The sequence below is a fragment of the Chaetodon trifascialis genome, chromosome 23 (assembly GCF_039877785.1).
Source record: "Chaetodon trifascialis isolate fChaTrf1 chromosome 23, fChaTrf1.hap1, whole genome shotgun sequence".
Taxonomy (NCBI): domain Eukaryota; kingdom Metazoa; phylum Chordata; class Actinopteri; order Chaetodontiformes; family Chaetodontidae; genus Chaetodon; species Chaetodon trifascialis.
The window spans coordinates 7,878,040-7,895,365 of NC_092078.1; the positions used below are offsets into that span (position 1 = coordinate 7,878,040).

The 17,326-nt window shown below is 43.9% G+C and overlaps 1 protein-coding gene across 1 annotated transcript in view; it reads right to left on the reverse strand.

Moving 5' to 3' along the window:
* arap2 (ArfGAP with RhoGAP domain, ankyrin repeat and PH domain 2) overlaps window positions 1–17,326 on the reverse strand; it is a 111,178-nt gene that overhangs the window by 37,618 nt on the left and 56,234 nt on the right. The window contains exons 14-15 of the mRNA XM_070993119.1: window positions 8,506–8,631; window positions 149–293 (exon numbers count right to left, since the gene is read on the reverse strand). Of these exons, the coding sequence (XP_070849220.1) occupies window positions 149–293; window positions 8,506–8,631 (271 nt within the window). The remainder of the gene's footprint in view (window positions 1–148; window positions 294–8,505; window positions 8,632–17,326) is intronic.

Genomic DNA, 17,326 nt, shown 5'->3' on the forward strand with positions numbered 1-17,326 from the left:
TTCACTTTCTTACAAAATTAATATCATTTATATTAGCCTATAACAGACTCCTAAAAACATGGAAAATCCATAATGATAACTAGATGCTGAACTCGAAAGTTGCCTCAAAAGTGTGTGTCTGAGAGTGTGTGCGTGCGTGCATTCATACCCGGCTCCAGTCATGGTCTCTGTGTTGCTGGCAGCCAGGCTAACCGCCTCGGTGATGTCCACCCTGCCGATGGCCGTCAGGCTTCGCTCGCTCTCATAGTAACTCAGGAAGCCGCCCTCCAGCGTGCACCAACGGCGCACCATGTCTGAAACGTGCACATGTAACAATGAACGTACAAAAATACACAGATACACGTGAGATCGACTACGTACAGTATTTACACATGCTGCATACAATTAACACACCTCTGCTGATCTTTGATTGACTGATTGAAGTTCAGTTGATTAAATTCAGCCATTCACAGTGAACCTCCTGGTGAATGTTTGTTTTTGATTTGATTGAGCAAGGCTGTGTAACTTTACTGAACAGCACACCTTGTGGCCACAAGTGGCAATTACAGTATAACAACACATGACATTTAGTTTTTCTCTTGATGACATCATTATAACGCAAACTAAATCAGAGCAAGAGGAAAGGGACTGAACCAGAAATGCATTACCTTGTCTATATCACGACACCAAGACTTAAATATTTGTATTTACCACCGGCATGATGCAAGGGCAAAGTACCTGAATGTGTCACTTATACAGCAGTATTCATTCGCTAACATTATCCACCAAAGGCTACTGGCTATACCAGACCAAAGATGACTGTAGCGGTAAAGCCAAAGCGCTTTAAGTCAACTTTTTACATTTCTGTCTCCCTTTAAGCTGCATGTAGTTAAGTTTCAGAGATTTGCAGCCTCCTTTAAAAAATGCAATATTGGGGAAACCTTTTGTAAACTGATCTGATGTTCATTTAAGACCATTTACAGCTCCTTTCCTGAGGCGCCCAGAATCCTCCTGTGCGTCTGCTGCCTCTATTGGATTACTGCTGTAGACTCATGCTTTTGCATACTGATAAAATTTAACAAATTGGCTATTGTTTGTAGAGTCAAAAAAAGAAATTAATTCGAGCCTGCAATGTTAGCAATTGGTTTGTGAACAATTAGCGCCACTCCAACCCTATTTAACACAGCTAAAGACTCTCCATAAGCTAAGACAGCGCCACCACGAAATCACTGAAAGGTTCGGAGATAAGACGCATTCAGCTTTCACACATGGATGAGTGCACGCTGTCACAGCCTCCATTTTTTATTCATCTTTTTGGTGCAGTTAACTCAAAAAACACCTTTTATTTGGAGTCAAACCAGGCAGACGTAAAGAGGTCAAACCGCCGGAAGATCCTTCCAGACGCTGGAGAACGTCCTTACTGTAATTAGCAAAATCAAACAACTCAACCAAGAAGTCTCAGCACAGAGCGACAAATACAAACACTGAACATCACCACTGCGCTCGGGTGACTTACGCAAGGAGAAAGTTCCTAATTTTTCCGTCCATTAGAGGACAAATACGTCGAGCGTGCAGCATGTGCGAGGGCACAGAATCACAGAGTTAAGAGACTCCGAGAGCCGAGCAGATTTCAATCAGCCGACATGATCTCAGTGGAAAAGCTGGAAAACACACAACATTGTCTTTCATGATTGTCTGACTGTGCGATTTACATAGCCAATGAGCATGAAGTTCATAAAAACATACCTAATTTTGGATTTTCAAAGTCACCGTGCCATCTGCTTTTTTGTTCCGCAACAAACACACACACACACACAAACAGCCCCCCGCCGCCGCCCCACTCCGCACCCTGTCGCTTGCGACTCCAAAGTTTCCACTGTATTCATCTCATGAATATGCTAATTATGCATTCCTCTGCCAACTGTGTGTGATGTTTCTGAAGGAACAGATATAGTTCCAATAAAAAAAGGAAGTGTCTACAACTGGCTGTTAAAAGAAAAAGGATGTGATAAGCATAGGAAAGGAGGATGTCAGTTTTGCTCTGTTCACCCTTGCGCCGCCTCTCTGTATGGCTCTTTCCGACTTTTTCTTTGTCTTTTCAGTCTCAAAAAAACAATTTGGACACGATTCTGCACGCGGCTTTAAAACTGCAAAACGACTAATGTCTTGTTGCCTGCTGTGGCATTTAAAAAATACCGTTCCTCTGACCCCACTCTGCTTCAAAAATGATTCCAGCAGCTGAAGAATCATCATCTCCATCTGAAGCCAACCGTTTTGTGCGTACGTGTGTGTGTGTGGGAGAGAGAGAGACTGACTCTGGTATTTAAAGTCATTACCAATCCGATCTATGTGACGGGACGCGCTGTTGTCTTGGTGACGGAAAAGATCGTAATGCACTTCACTCCCGTTGCAAATGTGTCCCTGTATTGCTCAGGTTTTTGCAGAAAATGTCATGTCCATCATTTCCCACCGGAGAGTAGTTAGGTTCTTGTTTGCGCTTTATTTCCCTGTAAATTTGCCTTCCCTCCCTCTCTTCCTTCCTCTAATAGGGCAATAACTGAATGGTTTCATTGGTGCCATCTGAAACACTCACACAATCATCTTCTTAAGGGCCACACTTGAATTCCTAACAAGTCAACCGCTATCATAAGCTGCTTGAAAGCTGTAATGTCACTGATTAGCCAGACATTTTGCTTTGAAAAGGTCCCTGTGGCTGCAGAGGTAATGAGGGGGGCTCAGGTTAAGTATGAGCTGATATTGATATGCTTTTTTTTAACATGTTGTTTTAATTGTTGTCTTAGTAAGCTGCTTATTAGTGTGCATGTTAGTCGGGTTAGCATTGGCTATTAAGATCATAATTCATGTACGGCTTCCGTACTTCGGAGCAATTAGCAGTAATTAAGCTGTTATTGAGGGAAAACTCTTTGTTAATGGTGGTGGTGGTCAATTATGGTCACAAAGGGCAGCTTCACAGCGTGCCTGCAGAGTCGCAGTCTTCCACTTTTCCAGTTGACAAGGTCACCGGCCATTAACAGACGCAATCGGCGATAGGGGATCACAAGGGGTCTTCAGCCATAAACGAGGAAAACCACTGCTCAAGACCAGTTGTTCCTATCTGGGGTCAAAATCTAAGACCCGAGATGATTGACATGATATGAAATGACAAAAACTAGATTCTTTGCAGTGACGAGGGCTCCCAGGAGCTTCGTTTTGAGGGTTCACGAGCCAGAACGTTTGGGACCCTCTGGTGAAGGGCATGTAAAATCCCAAAGGGTGTAAAAGTTGAAATATGCAAATGAGGGGACTCAAACGTCCTAATACATCAGAAATATTAATAGATCTCATTTTGATGTTGGCACGTGGCATCCGGATCTCTTCTCCTTGAGCGGACAACGGCTGAAAAAACCTTTTATCTAAGCTGTGCGAAAGGGGGAGAAAAAATGTTTTTAATTTCCTCTCAAGTCCAAGGAGAGAGACATTAAAAATCCCACTGCGAATCCGGGAAGCAAATTGCTACGGGATCCTGGGTCCAGACAGTGTGGACACATGAATGAGCTCACCACTCCACCAAGCAGTTTCTGAAGAATTATCCTAATAACAGCCAGCAGAGCCACAGGAGCAGATACCCACATGAGGCCTGAGCATGCTGTGGAAATAGAGGGTGTGTAAAGGATAGGGATTAAAAGGGAGGGGGGAGGCAAAGGGTGCTGGGAGACTATAAATGTTTGACAAAATGTAATTTCACATATAGTTATCTCTTCTGGGTTTGCATATAAGGGATTCAGTGGACTGAGGAGAAAACAGAAGAGGCTGTGATGACGGGAATTAGACATTTTCATGGAGGCCTGGAAGAATAGATCAAAGCGGGCAGACAGTTGTTCCGATACGAGCCAAGAAAAAACACTTACCGCTGGTGTGGCTGCCATTTCAGCGCCACGATGACTGCAGTGTACATGTGCAATCGCTGCAATGCTTTTTAATATATTTGTGTTGGAATTTGTGGCACGTGTTACGTCCTAACACAGCAGCCAATGTCTCTGGATCCCTTCAAGACATTCCACCAGGAAGCCGGCTCTCTAAGAAACCTGCACATCGCCGAATCACAAGCATCCCTCTTTGTTTGTAGTTCAGCGTCTCCTTAGCGGGTGGGGATACCACGAGCCTCTGCACAAGCACCAGCGCAATGGGGGGAACAATAGTGCTTGATTCACAATCAAGCAGCTGCGTCCGTTGCCAGCTGTTCTCCGCACACAGCAATGGCCCCCGCGGCCCAGCCGTTCTCCGCGGGAGTCCGCCAACCAGCCGCCAGAGACAACGCGAGCGGAAGCCAACCGTGGTACATGCCTCCACCAGCTAAATCGAGCCAATTAGCTCGTACGCCAAGACCGCTCCACGCGCGGCATTTTCCAGGCTAGAAGTGGAATTTCTTTTTTTTTTTCAGCTCCTCTCTCTCTCACTTCGGCGATTTGTAAAGTTTGCAAGTAGTATGCAAGATGAGCAAGATGAGACGGGCTGATGAGACTAATCCAGCCATCAATGTGGCAACTGAGCTGTCTTATTGTTCACTGACTCCAGAATAACATATTTACCCCAAAAAGTCTGACTGTGTCTCGAGCTTTATTTTCTGCGATCCTGCAGATTCACCCAATGTCCCCCTTAAACTTTTTATCGACACTGCACAGACACCCATTTCAGTATGCATGGAAAAAGCAGGCCGTGCCCCCTTCCTCTAAATCACCCTCTTCCCTCCCTCGCTCTCCCGCCTCTCCCCCCACCTCCCGCCAATCTTCTGCCTATCTCACCATCAGACTAAAATATCTGTGATGAAGACATCTGCTGGACAGCTTGTCAGGGGGCTGGAAATGGAAATCGAGAAACTGAAGGGATCTGAACGATCTGTCTGTGCCAGAATTACAGCCCACTTCATTACAGGGAGGAACGGACAGATATGGCATGAGATAAAGGAAAAAAAAACACTATCTGCCTTGTATTTCTGGTGTAAGCAACAGCAGTGCTCACTCATTTAGGGAAGCAGAGGCACAGTAATATGAGCAAAGATATTCTGAAAGCATATTAGATGAAGACAAACAGTTTAAATAGGCTTTGTGTGTTTCTCGGAAAATACAAACAGAAGAACATAAATGTGACTGCTTAGAAATCCCGGACATTTAACATCCGTTTAAAGCGACTTTCCTAACATGAGCCATAAAGAAAGGCTGGTTTATTATGAAAAACTTGACTCCAGCTTTGTAGACGCAAGTAGCCGAACGTTCATATGGGCTCAGATTTGTGTCCTCAATAAAACTGTTAACATAACTCTCCCTCCCTCCCCCTCCCTCCCCATACGCCACCTCCTCCCTCTCCTCTCTCTGGCAGTTGTGAGTTACTGGTAGAAAAAAAAAAGGGAGCGCAGCTGATGAGGAAAAGACAAAACTAATCAGAAATTAGGGGTGCCATTTTCCTGCTGCCACTCACCGGTTCAGACAGTAACTGCCTCTCCCTTTTCCTCCCAAGACCCTCGCAAGCACGCAGACGACTGCAGATGCACACGCAGCATGTACACACTCAGTAGCATGAGTCACTCTTCGGCCCGTGTAGGCGGAAGGGGGGCTTCATTTACGCTCGAATCAGCTGCGTAAACCTGATGTGGAGCAGCAAACGGCTAATAAAGTGGTGCCATGCTGCAGGATCAACCACCTAAACCATGATTTTGGCACAAATAAAACAAGGAATATTGTTTTTGCCGTCCTAATCTATATTCCCAGCAGCATCTTGACTGACTTTTTTTCTTGTCAAATGCTAAGTAGCGCAATATCTTATTTCATTACGGCGAACTGGCACAATGATCCCCCACGCCACCTCTGTCAAGGCCATTACCAGAATTGCTTGCCAAATTAATTTATGTCGTAGTCTGAATTTAGCTCAGTCGAAGCATGAAAGCCTATTGGAGTCGTCTCCAGACAAAAAAAAGAAAGAAAGAAAGAAAGAAAGAAAGAAAGAAAGAAAGAAAGAAAGAAAGAAAGAAAGAAAGAGGTGAAGTTTAAGATGCTGTGGCAGAGTGCTTTTATTAAGCCCTGAGCACAACCTATGAATTATTAAGAGCTTGGGTGTATCTATAGACCATCAAACCATTAGCCTGGGAGCGAAAGGCATCCTGGAGTACATTCAAAAATACCTCATCCCTCCATGCTCACAAAGTCCTGACAGCGCTTCCTCGTGATTGAAGAAGTTGGAACGCGTCGAGCTTTAAACCCAGCCCCCCTTGAATTTTTCAACAGCTGCAGTTAAAGCGCCATTAAGGCACAAAAGCCAAACTTGTACAGCCCTCCATAATAGATGAAATAACAAGGTGTTTATCAGGCCAAAATATTACGAGCACTTATCTGAGGGGAGACGACTCTGGAGCAGTGCAGCAGCTCTAAGTAGTGCAGGCTGCACAACAGTGACTAAAATGGACCTGGACAAAATGGACACCTGTAGCACCGGGACATCTCCAGCAGGAGCTCAGTGTACTATAGACGAAACAACAAACCGCACACCGTCAGGCCAAAGGGTTTTTATGAGCACAGCCAATCGTGCTCTTTCTCTCTGATTACTTCTGTAATCACACTGAAAAGACAAACGCTTACTAAAAGCTGCATGTAGCGCCTTTTTCAGCTCATTCTGGTTTTACTGCCCACAGCTCGACATTAAACAGGGTTATTTCTGTATGGAGAAAGCTGTTTTCAGCAAAAAAGGCTCTGCAGAACCCACTGACCACTACCTGACCAGCACCTGACAGACAAAGTTAGCAACGAGCTGTGGAAAACAAGTGAGCATTTAGCAACGAAACAGTCAGATATTTCACCAAAAAGCATAAACAAAACAGGCAGAATGACTCCAAATGAATGCCAACGTTGCTCTGTGTCGACGGTTTGCCGACACGACAGACACAACAACAAAAGATGTTAATATGTCAATGCTGTGCTTGAAGCTGATCCTGCTGCCCCCAAGTGGCCAAAAATTTGAATGCAGCTTTAAACTCCAGACAAGTGTTTCAGTGTTTGTTTTAAAGGTAACATTTGTTTAGATTTTTTTCCCAGCTGCTATCATGTCCCATTTTCACATTTTTTTCATCATTTCATCATGATTTGTTACTTTTTTGTTACTTTTTTAAACAGTTGTTGTATACACTCTGTGTTTGTCTCTATGTTTAATTGCAAATGCATCAAAATAATTTCCCAAATTGGGATCAATAAAGAAGCACTCTAAAGTCTATAAAAGGTTCAGCAATCTTTATAATACACGATTAAGTCTTTCTTCAAAATTAACAACTTCATGAGGTAGTAATATATTTATGATTATGTTTACAGCTCGTTTCTGCTGCCCCCAAGAGGCCAAGTAAGCAAATCCATCCAGGTTTAAAGGTTTTTTTAATTAGTTTGTGCGCTCAGATCTGGGAAGATGGTAACTGGTGGAAAAATATGAATATGAGAGATGGAGAAGATGGTAAGAAACCCAAGCTGGAAATCTTATTTTAAAAAAGGCTTATCTGATCGTCTGACCACTCATGTTTCTTGACTCATCAGATGATGTTGTGGAATATTATCACAACCACCAGAGATGACGGCCAACACCTATGAAATTAAGACCATCCATCCATCCATTTGTTTGAATAGGGAGAATTTCTATAGACACTGGTAGGAATTTCCCCCAACTCCACTAAGGGGCAATTTCCCAGACCTCAGCCCTGTTCATTAGCCAGCGTGTGCACCCACCAATGAGAGCAGAGCGTGTGTGAGGTGATGGAAATGGAGATGGATGTCTCGCCCAAGACGAAGTAGATTCAGCTCATTCAAGTGGCAGGTACCTGCAAGCTGTCGTCCCCCCCCCCCCCCCCCCCCCACCAGGACACCTTCTCCCCCTCCTATTTCTCCTCCATCCCCCACATTCTCCATCACACTCCTCCACCTTCCCAATAACCTCCTTCCCCAGGGGCAACATCCAAAGCTGGCTCCTTCTCCTAATTACCCATGGGCCCAAGAAACGCTCCAGCTGTTTGGAGAAGTGGGACCACTGCAGAGCAGGAGGTGCAGCAGCAGCTGAGGAGTCTGGGTGTGAAATGCGGCCTGATTAAAAGTTTTAAACTGCCTTGGAAGACAAAAGAAGGAGAATTCAGAAGTTTTTGGAGGTAGCATCTCTCAGGTGGATTCAGAAATTTTTTTTTAACCTGGCCCTAATTTACGTTGTGCTTCCGTGGAGCGTTCACGGCGGGGTCGTCCAAGAACATACTTCTGTCTGACAAGTATTCCCGGAGGGCCGACGCAGAACGCATTTGAAAGACAGATTCATTGATCGTTTTGACTGGACTGTTTGGTGTACGGATTAAACGATTGGCAGTTTGACAGCTGACAGACTGACACTGATTGATCGATCAGCGCTTAAGTGGAGTAGACCTCTGACAAACACGCAGTTTAAATTGCTTACAAATGGATTGATGGATTGATTGGCCTTGCCGGGGGTTTGCAAAGCGGCATTTAAGCTCACCGTCTCTTCCGCGGCGGTCCAGCGTCGCCTTGGAGGGGCCGGAGGAGATGTACAGGAAGCCATCCATGAAGAGGGAGGCGTCGGAGAGGGAGGTGTTCTCCGACCACTGCTCCAGTCTGGGGAAATCTGCAAGGGAGGGAGATGCAGCAGATGAGCAAGGAAATGGCTCTCTGCAGTGAATGTAATGGTGGTGTGTCACCATTTCACCTCCACCCGCAGCGACAATAGTTAAGTGCTAATTTAAAATACCATTTTTACCGTACTTGACCCCCAGTGAATCCCAGGATAGAATGAAAACCACATGTGACATTTTGATAGAATTTCTGAGCGATTCAGCGCTCCTCTTACACTTCCACATCTAAATAAGCCATTTAAAAATCCATTGGATAATCTGCAAAACGCTTTGTCAGACATCTGAAAACAGATCATTAACTCGTTAAAAATTGATGTTTTGGACGCACACGGTTTTCACAGGACAGCCACTAAAACACAGATCTATCTGTCTTTAACAGCTGTTTGCGTCCTCGTTAATTATTGTTGTGTGTATTTATTCTGTTTTAATTGTGCTCTCGACATCAGTGGAAATGGGGGCATGCCCTCAGTGATTGCCTGAGATTTAAATAAAGGTTGATTGAATGAATATGGAGATTCAAAATTAACTTTATTGCCACTCAGACTGTGCACAGGACAAACACACGGAATAATGGAATTATGCTGCATCCGGCTCATGAATGTCATAAAACAAGTAAATAATATAAATATACTATAAACAAACATGACAGGCGATGTTGTCACAGGATCACAATATTGATTAGTTATTTATGCCACAGTACGGCAATGTTCAGCAGAATGAAATGACAAAATAATCAGTTTGATGTCTTCCACTGTTTTGTTTTCACAGACAAAAACGTCTTTTGTTGGTTTGTAATGGAAAACAGCTCAGAGTCATTCATTTGGAAAACAAGTCTATGTAAAATTATAATGCAGTATCTTCATATCATCATGGTAAGATTCAACTGAGAGTATCTGATCATCACTCAAGGCAGGAAATTCATTGGGGGGGGCACACCGTTACGTCTGTGTGACTGCAGAAACATATCTCCATATTATCTGTCAGGCTTCTGTCGCGTGTCAATCATCTCACACTCGTGTCGCAAAACACTAAACAACAGGTTCAGATCTGGAACGTGGGAATGTTTCTCCTCGTCGCATAAAATATCCCAAAATTTGAAAAGATGGATCACGGCATGCTTCCCCATCGCTGAAGCGCCCTTAAGCAAGACACCGAATCCCCTCCGGCTTCTCGACTGCCGCGGTTGAACCTGATCTCTGACCTCCCCGTGCAGAGTATATCCCTGTGGGCATCAATGAAGCTGCACAGTATTATCTGTTTTCCCCACAAGCAGCATAAAACATGATTATACAAACTGCTGTTTATTTGGTCCTGACTTTGTCACATGGTTATTCTCTCCCAAAGTCAAAGATAAGGTGCTCTGAGAGCGTTTCAAACCTCCGCATACTGTATCTGTTAAAAATGAGTTTAACGCCCTGTCCTCTCCATCTTTGTCCATTTAAATTAGAAGCCTTCCTCCCTCATTTTTCCCCTTTTCTTCCATCCTCCCTCTCCTCGTCCTTTCTTGCGAGCTTTAAGAGCTCCCCACATCCAACCTTATCGTTCTCAAATTCAATTAGCTTCAATTCTGAGGTTCAATTTTCTGCCGGGGCCTTGGCAATATCTCACAGATTTTATCTTCAGTACCTCCAGCTCTCTCATCAAGCAAGGTAAAATAACTTTAATTGAAACCACTTTTAATTGAAGCGACATTTCCACCCTTTACTGACACCACCGGCGCTTCATCTCAGGGCCACAGAGAAAAAACAATCAGTTAATTTAAAAAGACGGCTTCTTCTGAATGTGTGGATTGTGTCAAAATAATTCATTGTGTTTGCATGCGCGTTATTAATCTTTGAACGACAGTGAAATACGACCAGTACAGTAACATTCCTCTAAAAAAAAATGAAGTGAAATGGATGTCGTACATCACATGTAAGCACCTAAATGAAACGCTGTTTGAAGCCTAATCTCGCCGATGATGACATGAAAGTAAAGCCCATTATGTTTAAAACGTCTGAGGACGTGCTTTTAAATCTTAAGTACATCTCTATAAATTGAAATATCTGTGAGTTCTTTGCTCACAGATCACAGGAGGCGTTACTTGACACACACTGTTGCACTCTGTGGTGCAGTGTTCATACTGTGGCAGCTATGCCTTTAATGTTGTGTTGTTGGGGCCATCGTGCACCATGCTGCCAACTGATGAACCACACTGCTTTATGGTCAAACTGTACTTTGAATAATACTGCTTTTATTTACATTTCCACAGCGTTCCAGTTGAGGTTATCATTTAAATTATGACATTTCTTCTTTGTCTCACACTCTCTGTACTTAATTAAATCAGGACTGTTAAAAGTTCCTCGTCCTAACAGTGAATTTGACTGATTTTCAGTGTAATGCACCTTATTACTGGAACAAACTGCTAAATTAATTGAAGTTAGAAACACTCCATCCTCGAAGCTGCTTAGAAATATCTTTGGAAGTACTTGTGAATGTTTTAATTTGCATCACTGTGTGTGGCGACTGCTCGGTGTGACTGAACTGTCGTGTTGTGATGCTGTAACTGTAATTGGTTCTCAGGTCTCTCTGATAAAATAGATCTTGAACAATTAAGACTTCCTGATTAAACAACTAAATAGACAATGGAGCTCCAACACGGTTGTTATCAGAGAATGGACTCCATTTGCAGCTCGGACTTGGGGTCGTACTGAAATCGCACACGCGGTGACTTGAGACTTGCCCTCGAAAGGCCTTGTAAAGAATGACTTGTGGGCATCTCTCGTTATTATAAGTAAGGGCTGCGAATGAAAAAACACCCAACAACCATCATCCACCATCAGTCTTGCTTGTAGCAAGTACAAATCAAGCTGACAACGACATCATATCTGGCATGATACAGTGGTTTTTTATGCACTGTAGCCATTTCTAACAAGTGCAACATATTTTTGAAGCGATGCCAAGGCTGCACAGCCAATCAGGGGCCGGGTGACAGAAAGCCTGGTCCGGTTTAGTTCACAACATCTGTAATCTAGCTTTGAATCTAACATGGAGAACGTGTCTGCCAATAGCAGTGTCGTAAATACATGGAATCTGACAGAATTTAATCAGCAAACTGCAGGGAAGTGGGCTTCGCGTGCACGCATCACGCGCACGCACGCACACAATTTCAACCACTCAGGTTGAAAGAATGTAAATAAGCCAGTGGCTTGATGCGATATCAGTTGTAACAAGGCTTTCTCTGTGAGCCTTCAAAACAGTCCCTCTGGGCCCCTAAAGCTGGACTCTGTTAAGATGGGACTGTGATGTCTTGTGGGGGCGGCAGTTGAGAAGTCTGGCCTGTGCTGATTGGCTCAGTCCCCAGTGAAGGGAGGTGACATGACAGAGTGCTCAATTAGCCATCTGGTCGCCCACGGCAACGGTCACAAAGTGGTCCCCGACAAGCAGTGGACAGTGGGGTAATCAGAGGCGGTCGCGCGCACACACATACACACAAAGACAATGAAGCCACACACAGCAAATGATAACACAAATGGCAACATATGCAAGTCAGCGAAAGATAAAACAAACAGGCCTGAAGACTGAATCTCCAAATATAAGAACAGTGTTTCTTCACATGATTTTAGGAATGAAACTTATTTATTTAGAGACATTTAGCCAGAGGACGCGCGCAAACAAACACTTTGTAGCCAAAAGCACTTCTCTTCAAAATTAAAACCATCCACAAACAGACACTCCGCCGGGAAAAAAACGCCTTAATTTAAGAAAAAAAAAACCCTCCAGCTGCTCGTGACCTCCTGACCCTCTAACAGTCGAGCCTACAGTTCGTGCATTGGTAAAAAATATATAAACAACATCAACAAGCACAGAAGAAGCTGGCAGAGCTCTGCAATGCCACGAACAACAGGGTGGAATGGAGACCCGAGATGAAACAGGGCCTCTGATTTAGTGTTTGTGCGTGTGTGCGTGTGTGCGTGTGTGTGTGTGTGTGTGTGTGTGTGTGTGTGTGCATCTTTTTATTATCCACACAGAGAGCCTGCTGGATAAATTTTTAATGTGCCGCGAGATTCAGAGATTCGAGGCGTCGGGGATGCTCGGGTGGCAACAATAAAACTTCTTTGCCTCCAAATCCGCGGTGTGTCATTTAAGAAGAAGCGAAATGATGTCAACAGTAAGAGGCATCGCTGTTAAGCTCGGTTTTACAGTACAATGGCCTCCAGGGTGGAGAGCCGCCATAAAACACAATTTACATGTTTACATTGCTCTGTTTACAGTTTAGGCATTAGCTGATGCTATTATCCACAGATTTACAGCGAGAGACCCGGCAGGGTTCACCGTCTTGCTGCAAGACAAACAAAGTTGTTCAGGGCAGAAATCAAAATCGCATCCTTAAAGTTTCTGTGTGTAGTTTTTTTATGAGTTCAGCATCTCACAGAGTTGTGATGGAGTAAGTTTTTGTTTGTAGTAAACAATCCCAGGGAAAAACGCCACTGGAATCACAAGCAGAGCCGCTTTAAAGCTGCACCGTTCAATATTTTGATATGAACAATGAGTTAAATGACAATGTTTAAAGTGACAAACCTCAGCTGCACTGGGCTTTTTAGCATCTTTTAGCTCATTGTTTTGATTTTCAGGCTCGCAACTTCACTTTTTTGTTTCATTGCTCCCATTAGCCTCGTTTTTTAGCATTGGAATCGGAGCTATTTTTAGCTTCAAAAGTCTGATAAACTCACTGTCTGCAACAGCAGATAAAGTTAGCATGTAGCTCGCAAACTCGCTAAATTGCCAGATATTTCCTTGAGGGGCAGGTGAAACAAAGCAGGGCTGGAAGGAGAGTGAGCTGGAAGGAGAGTGATCAAACTTTGTGGATTCAAAAAGCAAAAATGAATGCTGATGTTGCTCACCATAAAAAACCTTATAAGGCAATAATATGTCTGATATGATCTGTTTACAGCCTGCTGAAGTGACTCATCACTAAAATGATCTCTGACATTGGTTGGCGCATAGATGGTTGAGCATCTTTGCAATTACAAGCCACCGCTGAAGGTCAAACTAAAGCACATCTTCCAGTAACATGCATTTAACTACAGGTCACATGCTGCAACCAGCACAAGAGAGCTGACTTCTGAACATTAACCATTAAAAGACGGAACTAAACACAAAGCATTACTGATTAAATAGTAACTGCAGAGCTACTACTCTCATGCAGCAGATGCCAAATTAACTTCTCCAGCAAAGCACTGATGGGAACCACTGATCTAATATATTTTGTCATCAACTGAAATTTTCTGAAGGCTCTCAATGCATCACAGTGACTTGAAAAAGGAACTGGTAGGTTTAGTTTGTAAAAGCGGATGTATTCGTCTGTGTCAGCGTCCTGGTCGTGAGGATAAGTGGCAGGTGGAGCTCAGTTGATAATGTTGCGCACCTGCAGCATTTAGGAACCAATTACCAGCTTGTCTTTCCAGTCACACAGAGACCACTGGCACCAGCACAGAGAGTGACAAGTCCAAGGACTGAAACTTCTTTTTTGTGTTAATAAACTGCGCTCGTTGGCCAAACCGCTCCTCTGTGCGCTCCATTTAAGCCACAGATGTTGCAGCAACACTGGCAACGGCATCATTGCTCCATACCTGCTAAATTAGCCAGCAAGAGGTGCGAAATTGACACATATGGGGATTTATAACGCTCATTTTGGTGTTGGGAGAATTTACATTTACAGTTTTAGTCCGTCAGCAGATGCTTTCATCAAGAATGACTTCCAGTTTAGGGTAGAGGCTTTGAGTGGACGCTGATTACTGAGGGAATTTCAAACCCGCAACTGTCCACTTACAGATTTTGTTTCCTTAACCACCAAGGCAGCAATTTAACATTCAGTGATATCAGCACAGATCAAAGCACAGTATCCAGTGTCAGGACAGACACTGGTGACAGCCTGGTTCGACACGAGTTGTGCCAAACTAGATTATCTTGACTTTGGCAGTGAAATGTATCTTAAATTTGCCAAAAAAAAATGTTTTCTTCGACACTGTCTCTTTGCCACAGCGTGACAGCAAATGGAAAATCACTGATTCAAAAGATTCGAAACCTTTCTGGGCCTGCTGATAAAACCAAAACCTAGAAGGAGGACAATATACAACATACAGATTGCTCATGCTTTAATTTTCATTCATGTGGCCTGTGGAGCCTCTTGAGTGCAAGACATGGGAATATGCTGGACATAACAAATGATAAAGGAACCTAAAAATACACAAGAAACCTCCACAGTGGAAGCCTTTGACTACAAGGGATAGATCCATCATTGAAGCTGCCCTCTGGGGTGCCTAAAAAGCGAAGAGACACCACCTCCGAGAGCTGCCACCGGCTTTTTTTAAATGGAATCTGGAATGGAGATATGTAAATGAACATGCTCCTGCGGTATCCCAGGGTGCTTCGGGGCGAGCAGGTGTGGGCGGGAGAACGAGGTCCGTCGAGGCCCGCGTACACGAAGAGAGAAGGAGCTAATGAAGTGGCAATGCTCCGCCATGAGTGGATGTCCTGACGCCGGGGCTACAAATGAGCCACTGTGGAGGGAAGGGACGGTGGAGAGGTTCTGGGTACAGCAGGATGACAACTTTGTTTTGATGCGCCACATCCAGGGGAAATGGAGGGTTTTCCTAGATTCATTTTCACAAACCGGGAGCACGTTTCACGCCGTGAAGAGACGCAGCAGCTCTGTTTTCTTCACACTAAGAGATACTCCAATTTAGGCTTTAGTTGTTACGAGCGAGGATTGTTCCGGGTGTCTGACGATTGTTTATCGCTGGCTTATCCCAGCCTCTCACCAGGGGGATAATGAGTTTGGTGAAGAACCACGTTTGTCGTCATTTCATTCCGTATAGTGTCTGGTTTGCAGCGTCATGCATGCGGTGGTCGAAAGGCCTGCAGAGCAGCCTTGTTGTGGTGCTTTATGAGATATAATAAAGGGGAAAACACTGAGCATATAACGCCACGCCAGCAGACACAGCTGCAAGCAAATGAAAAACCTATATCTGCCCTTGTTGCATTGCATGTGTGCAGCCGCTGTCATGTTGTCAACTGTAACCACAGTTAGTTTTTAAAACTCCAAAACCACTCTGAACTCTGTCTCATCCTCCATATTGGCTGCTGTAAGGCCTCTTTTTATTCTCCTCTCTATCTTCCCTCTGTCAACACCATGCTACACAGTGGGGACGGTGTCATATGGGTATTGAATTGTTCCTGGTTTCTGCCAGACATAACGCTGCGCACAGCGGCTGAGAAAAAGTTCAATTTTTGTTTAATCAAATTTTTCACAAGTCTTTTTCTGCAAAACTCTGGGGGCTGCATGCAACAAAGACAATGCAGACGCGATGCTTTCCACAGCTTTGTGTGATGTGACAAAGTGTCCGGCAGCAGGAAAATGTCAAAGAGGGAGTTTGGACAGTGTTGTGTGCGGAGCTTTAATCTCTTCAGCCACCATAATGGTTTGTTTCTTCACTGTGCTTTGGCAAAATATATTTTTGGAGATATGTACTTTTATATTGTTTTAGGACCAGCTTTTGAAGCCCTGCTAAAAAGGCTGCCAGTGTTTCTAGGATCTAAGGACCTGCAGCGTCTGATCTTGGCCTTTTATCTTTAATCCTTGAGTCAAGGTGAACGTCGCGTCGCCTGTACGATCGTGTTGAAAGCACGCGTTTGACTGTGCTGTGACAGGTACTCTGCATTACCTTCAATAATATAATTATTTATTCACGTATGAGCACAGTATGGTCAAGGTAAGGAGGAGGTCACAATTATAATTTAAGAACAAGTGCATTAGTCCAACCCTTAACACTGTCTGTTCCTACTGATGAGATAAATCCTCAAAAATATCCTGTTCCCAAGATACCTGGTCACTATAGTTTCAGAAAACAGTACTACAGTACAGAGTATTGTTCATTACAGGTATAAGACAGGACTTATTGATCCCACACCAGCAAAATTTAGTAGAGTTGCACCCAATATCAGGCTTAAACCCACAACCCTTATATATGTTATAGGGTATATAACATTTGTGCAATACTTTTTGTGTTTGTCCTCTGACTTCTTGCACTCTTGTTGCTGCTGTAACATGTGAATTTCCCCCAGTGTGGGATAAAAAAAAGTCTATCTTATCTTAACCCTGAGATTAAGAGTCTCATGCTCTACCGACTGAGCTAGCCAGGCTATATAGAGCTAGAGGACTGAGACAAACCTCTGATTATGTTCAATGATAACATAAAAGACTTCTACAATACTCATACATGGAAATTGCAGTTTCAAGCTGCTAAAAAAAAACCCATCAATTATGGCAAACAAACAATGGTTAAAGAACGGCAGCTTAAACTCGAAAAAAATGAAAGTCAGCATTGATCGCTGCTGCTTCCTGCATTGGTATTAAACACAACTCAAATGTCAAACATGGAAGTGATTCCTGAGTATTTCCGGATCTGATAAAAGACTGCGGTTTTCAGTTTCACACATGTAACGATCTTCAGTATTTCACATGAACCAGACGCCATCGTTTGATGTGGCATGTGACCGTTATTAGGAGTAGCTTCCTTGTGGCCGTGTAGGGCCGACTTGCAAAGCTCTGCACTGACTCTTGTCCCCGAGGCGACATCTCCACTGCAGCCAAGGAACACTGTAAATCTGCCAGAGTGGCATCCGGCTTCCCGCTAACCTCCCTGA